The sequence below is a fragment of the Panicum virgatum genome, chromosome 2K (assembly GCF_016808335.1).
Source record: "Panicum virgatum strain AP13 chromosome 2K, P.virgatum_v5, whole genome shotgun sequence".
NCBI classification, from domain to species: Eukaryota; Viridiplantae; Streptophyta; class Magnoliopsida; order Poales; family Poaceae; genus Panicum; species Panicum virgatum.
The window spans coordinates 38941095-38947544 of NC_053137.1; the positions used below are offsets into that span (position 1 = coordinate 38941095).

The following is a 6450-nucleotide window of genomic DNA, read 5'->3' on the forward strand; positions in this document are numbered from 1 at the left end:
ACAAGTGAGCAACAGAAAACCCTAACGCGGGAAAAACCCACTCACCGGTTGAACCGACGCCAATGAGCACAAGCGTCGGTTTAACCGGTGCTCGGAAGAACTCTGTCCAGAAACATTTTTTCAGCCCGCATTCTTCCAAGAACTCAATGATCGAGTGGCCAAATCAAGTCCAAATCTCACCAAATTTTGCAGGCATGATCACAAGGAACTTGTGAACACGTCCACGGAAGGAATCGACGAATTACTCCATGGTTTGGGAGAAATCGACGAAAACCTAAGCAAGATTAGGGTTTTCTCAAGAACGCCAAAACTTCAATTCGAATGAGCTCATGAATCCGAGGGTTTTAGGGCTAGGCAAGATGGATTAGGAACACCCCAAGTAGTCACAAAATCGTCAAGAAACAACCCGTCATCTTGAGTTCGAGAATAGACAAAGGAAAATCAAATTTCAATCAAACCAAAGCACAAATCGTATGAGATTGAAATGAATCCAAAACCCCGGAGGGCACAAGGAGGATTGGGCCACCTTTCCCGATCAATATCAGTACATGAACTCAAAAATCAATCCCTAACATCCTTGGCCTAGAGAGAAGAGGGAGGAACAGAGAGGAGAGACAGGGAGGAGCCGGCGCCAGGAGAGATGGTGGTGGCGATCTGTTTTTGTCAAGCTGGCGCGAATGTGAGTTGGTGCCCCCTCTCCTCTTTTAACCCCACTAAACATCTAACCAAAAAGACTAAACTACCCCTAGAGCTGAACTTTAAACTTGAAAGCCGATATGGGCAAAACCGGAAAAGATACAATGGACTCATCCGACGGCCAAGGTTCTTTCTTCGAAACGAAGACTTCTCCACGATGCCGCCATGTCGATGAAGATCCGGTTCGCGGTTTTGGGGCGTCCGCGAAACCCGGGTAGGTGGCCGGTTTTGAGAAAACCGCCAAAACTCCACGCGCGGGAAGATTCCCGCCTCCACGCCGTGGCCCTAGACGCCGTTCCTGCCTCGGCCTTCTGACGGCCCTAGACGCCGCCCGACGCCCGTCACCTCCTCGCCCGCAGCGAGGCCCTGGACGCCGTCGACGCCCGTCGCCTCCGTCAGTCCCGAGACCGACGCCCATGCCTTCACGACTTGACGTCTTCAACCGCCGTCCGCCTCCTTGGTTTTGTGGCGCAAACCAAGAAACCAGCCTTCCGTCGCCGTTTGCGCCCTCGATCCAGGAGTGGACGCCACAGCTGCCGCCCGGCCTGAGCTCCTCCACGGCAACTCTCCGTCAACACTCGACGCCCGTGTACCTGGAACCAAAGACCAAACGCACGATCACACTGTACGGTTGACAATTCACTCATTACAAATAGGATAGAGTACTCAACATTCCTCAGAAACTATTACAGTTCACAGGTGGTATCATCTTCCAAGTATCGTATTTATATCTACCTCAGGTCAATTCCAGTTCCCGAAAGTGCATTTTTTTTCTGAAAAAATGGAAAATTTGTACATGCCTTTTTCACTGAAGCGCATTTATAGCATGTGCGGAACTTTCACAAATCGTACGCGTAGAATGAATAAAAAGAGCTCCGAGAAAAAAAGATAGTTCCAGGGTATACTGAAACAAACTAGCGGGTCAGTTGTATTATTATTTTTTTGGTAGTAGTGTACGCTCAAAAGAGTGGACGTCCATCGTGTGAACTCGCAAAGAACAAAGCAGCCCTCTGATATGGGTCCATGGACTTCACTTCCTTCTTGCATTATCCAACTCGCCATACTTGCGTTGGAAATGGTACAGCAGCAGGTACCTGAAAGCCTTTTTTTTTTGCGAGGGAGGTACCTGAAAGCTTACGCAGCCTGCTTCATTCTTTTTATTCCACGGCTTGACAAAGTTTGAGCTTGCAGCATAATTAAATACAAGAACGCAATATACCACAAATCCACACCATCTCATCCATTCAGTAAACAATATCAGCAAGTGAAATCGATGCAAGTCTTGGATCCAACGGATGGCAGGTCAAAGCGGATAAGGAGCTTTGTGCCCGGTAGCATACTAGCATGGCAGGCAGTCGGACGCAATCAACTGGGAGAAACCAACCACTCATCCGTATCTTCAGTATCATCAATCAGTAACACATCGTCGGCAGAAGACCCGGCCGGGGTGGGGGCCTCTCCATAAAACCTACCCAACCGGCCATCCCAACGGCCTCCCCCGTCTAAGCTGTCAATTCGTTTGCTCCCCATCTCCAACCAGATCAGCGCGCGCGGCAGATTGGATCAAGCTGGCTGCTTGGCTTGGCGGCTTGGCCGACCATTGTTTAGTGGCCGCTTACCTGACCCGGTGTTGAGTATTGCTTGCAGCACGGATTCCGGCGCGGCCGCCCCGGAGGAGCTGCTGAGGTATCTTTTTTATTCAGCGATTTGCTGTCAGTGTGTGTGTTTTGGCTCTCTTCCTAATCCTCCCTTGTCAGTTTCTTGAGTGTTGACTTGTGTGTGCTCTGGCCGTCATCTCTGATTAGCCACCCTCCTCTTCTTCTCCGTCATCGTCGTTGGCTGCAGCTTCTTCTTACTCGCGGCCCTGCCTGTCTGGCTGTCTCTTTCTTTCTTTCTTTCAAGGAAGAGAAGCTGAGGAACAAGTCTGCCTGAAGACAAGCCGAGGAACTTGCTTCCGGGGGCGAGGAGGTGAGGAGAGAGATCAGGAGGAGCGACTCGGAGATGGCCGGCGGGTTCGCCGGCGGCGGGGCGGCCTCCGGGAGGGCGGAGCTCTACGAGGGCAGGATCACCAGCTACTTCATCCTCGCCTGCGTCGTCGGCTCCTTCGGCGGATCCCTCTTCGGCTATGACCTCGGCGTCTCCAGTCAGTACTTTCTTTCTTCCATACCAGTTGCTAGTTCATTTGGTTGAGTTGAATGCTATTCATGACGTCTCTGAATTATCTGATTTGCAATGTCGCGTTTCATAATCCTACGCGCACAATTTTGTCTCTCAATTCTCTTTGTGGTTTGCGAAATGTTCGCCAAATGATATGATTTCTCCTGAACGACCCAACAATTTCTTGTCCAAAAAAAATGTAGAAATGCAGGGGCATGTTCTGATCCGAATTTCATGGGGGGTCTCAATCAGGCGTTATGCTTTGCATTCAAGAAAAAACAAACAATCGATTGGGTAGACCAGAGAGAGAATCAGATGAAACAGAAATTGACGCCATAATGTCTCTGTCTAGATGTCTAGTATCATCATCTGTGCAAGGATGTAAAACCACTTTACTACTCTGCTCCCCTATACAAAAATGTTTCGTGGTTGTTGCTCACTGTCCGCTGGAATCAGGAAACTACGCCACGATTATTTACCCCTCTCCAATCAACAACCATTACCAAATCCAGTGTGATGACAAAAATGTTGTTTCGCCTCATCAATTTGTTGGAGACGACACCTATACTCTGTTGTTTCTGGAATACAGCTCATCTCATCTGTACTGCTGCAAATGGCATTTGTGACAATTAGCATTTGAATGCAGTGCACTGCAAGAAAGATTGACCAGATCAAACAACCATCGAGAAATGAAATATGATTGCACCAAATTCATTTGTTTGCACTGCTAAAGCAAAAAAAAAACAAGAAAAATAAATCAAAGCTTTATTTCCCTTGTGATTGTGATGAAAGATGCTGGGGCCGATCGCAGGCGGCGTGACCTCCATGGACGACTTCCTGAAGAAGTTCTTCCCGGACGTGTACCGTCGGAAGCAGGCGCACCTGCACGAGACGGACTACTGCAAGTACGACAACCAGGTGCTGACGCTCTTCACCTCCTCGCTCTACTTCGCCGGCCTCGTCTCCACCTTCGGCGCCTCCTACGTCACCAAGCGCCGCGGCCGGCGCGCCAGCATCATGGTCGGCGCCGCCAGCTTCTTCCTCGGCGGCGCCGTCAACGCCGCCGCCGTGAACATCGCCATGCTCATCGTCGGCCGCGTGCTCCTCGGCGTCGGCATCGGCTTCGGCAACCAGGCCGTCCCGCTCTACCTCTCCGAGATCGCGCCCTACCGCATCCGCGGCGCCGTGAACCAGCTCTTCCAGCTCACCACCTGCCTCGGCATCCTCGTCGCCGACGTCATCAACTACTTCACCGACCGCCTGCACCCATGGGGGTGGCGCCTCTCGCTGGGGCTCGCCATGGGCCCCGCCACCGCCATCTTCGCCGGCGCGCTCTTCCTGCCGGAGACGCCCAACAGCCTCGTGGAGCGGGGGCACCTGGAGGAGGCCCGCCGCGTGCTGGAGAAGGTGCGCGGCACGCACAAGGTGGACGCCGAGTTCGAGGACCTCAGGGAGGCCAGCGAGGCGGCGCGCGCCGTCACGGGCACGTTCCGGAACCTGCTCGCCACGCGCAACCGGCCGCAGCTCGTCATCGGCGCGCTCGGGATCCCAGCGTTCCAGCAGCTGTCGGGCATGAACTCGATCCTCTTCTACTCGCCCGTCATCTTCCAGAGCCTGGGCTTCGGCTCCTCCGCCGCGCTCTACTCCTCCATCATCACGGGCTCCATGCTCGTCGTCGGCGCGCTCATCTCCATGGTCACCGTCGACCGCCTCGGGCGCCGATTCCTCTTCATCGAGGCCGGCGTCCAGATGATTTCCTCCATGGTGAGTTCTTTAATTTCGTCCTTAATTATAATATAATTCACACAGTAGGTCAGGACTAACAGCTAGCGATCATTCCCCCATGTATTGGCAGGTGGTTGTGGCCGTGATCCTGGCGCTCAAGTTCGGGCACGGCGAGGAGCTGAGCAAGGGCGTGAGCACGGTGCTGGTGGTGGCCATCTGCCTCTTCGTCGTCGCCTACGGCTGGTCCTGGGGCCCACTGGGGTGGCTCGTCCCCAGCGAGCTGTTCCCGCTGGAGATGCGGTCGGCGGGGCAGAGCGTGGTGGTGTGCGTGAACCTCTTCTGGACGGCGGCCGTGGCGCAGTGCTTCCTCGCCGCGCTGTGCCACCTCCGGTGGGGCGTGTTCGTGCTCTTCGCCTCGCTCATCGTCGTCATGTCCATCTTCGTCATCCTCCTGCTGCCGGAGACCAAGCAGGTGCCCATCGAGGAGGTCTGGATGCTGTTCGACAGGCACTGGTACTGGAAGCGCATCGTCCGCAAGGACCCCAAGTACCAGGGAAACCTCCACCAGCAGCAGGAGATGGCGAGAGCTTGACGATGCATGATACTAAGATTTAATAATTAAGGTGCATGTGGGATGTTTACTAGATCGACCCAAGTTGTGATTATATTCTTGATGCAAATTAAAGAGGAGCTAGGATTGGAGATGCTGCTTAATTGCCTTTAATTTGTACTCCATGGTTTCGTGTTCTTGGAAGTTCAGGCTTGTGGGGCAAAAAGTTGTCCCGGTGTGTATTTGGTGCCAGGTAGATGAATCGTACGTGATGCTAAATGTGCTAGGCCTATTATGATGTTATTACTCATTGTTCAATTTGATTGAAATCAAATTTATATCTTACGAATGGAGTGTTGGCACTCTGAATGATGCTCCAATTCGTTGTCATTTGTCAATAGGACAGGCACTTCATGCTCAAAGCATGTCTCCGTCATGTCTTTCCAGTGATTATCTAAAAGTGCATAATATCTTTTTCAAGTGGTGCTGATACTCAGCTCATAATGTCTTTCCAGTGATTAGCTAGAACAAATCATCTCATCATCTGAACAGCATTACGATTAAGATTTCAGTACCTTTCATAGGTCAGACATAATCGAAAATGACCGATGGTTACATAGTCACATGGATATCTTGCCGATCAATAGTCAAGAATCATCATGCACTTTAGTCGGCCCTGCTTATCTCCAACTGTCCAGCCGTTTTCAACTTGTTTCGTTGCTTGTTATGGCAGTACTGAATCATCACAGTCCCCATTCTCACCGTTATTTCGTTAATAAAAAGAAAGGCTTCAATATCAAATTTGTGACGCAATTAGCGCAACTGCGCAAACACCAAGTGGAGTTTTTTTTTCCCTTGCAAGTTGCAAAAAAAAGGATTTCCTAGTCATCAGGTACCCCATTTTCTAGCCCTACTCTTTATATACGCAGCTGTTTTCATTTGTCATGTTGTCCTCACGTTTCGCAAAGTCTTCTGCCTGCAGGCTGGATGCATAAAAGTAGCTCATGATATAGACATGAAGGCTTCCGTAGCATCATTGGCTACGACTACAATATCCCGTTTTCGAGGCCATGTTTGGATGATTCCACGAAAATTTTTGCACAAAAAAACGAATGCATGCATGAAGTACTAAACGAAGTTTATTTGCAAAACTTTTTTAAAAATGGGTGTAACTTTTCGAGACGAATCTAATGAGGCAAGTTTCATCATGATTGGCTACAGTGACGCTACAGTAACCGCGCTCAATCATCCTCCAATCATGCGGTCAAAGACCTCATTAGGTAGAGCAACTGCTACAGCACCACAGTTGTGGAGGTAATTTT

The 6450-nt window shown here is 50.9% G+C and overlaps 1 protein-coding gene across 3 annotated transcripts; it reads left to right on the forward strand.

Moving 5' to 3' along the window:
• The first annotated feature begins 2127 nt into the window (after window positions 1-2127).
• Window positions 2128-5473, forward strand: LOC120675821 (sugar transport protein 14-like). 3 transcript variants are annotated; one of them, XM_039957041.1, is made up of 4 exons: window positions 2128-2382; window positions 2542-2839; window positions 3665-4617; window positions 4709-5473. In XM_039957041.1, exons 2-4 carry the CDS (start codon window positions 2698-2700, stop codon window positions 5168-5170), a joined length of 1557 nt encoding a protein of 518 aa, XP_039812975.1. In that variant the 5' UTR covers window positions 2128-2382; window positions 2542-2697; the 3' UTR covers window positions 5171-5473. The 3 variants fall into 3 exon arrangements, with proteins under 3 accessions (XP_039812975.1, XP_039812968.1, XP_039812980.1); XM_039957034.1 differs by having other exon boundaries at window positions 2599-2839; XM_039957046.1 differs by having other exon boundaries at window positions 2603-2839.
• The last annotated feature ends 977 nt before the right edge of the window (window positions 5474-6450 follow it).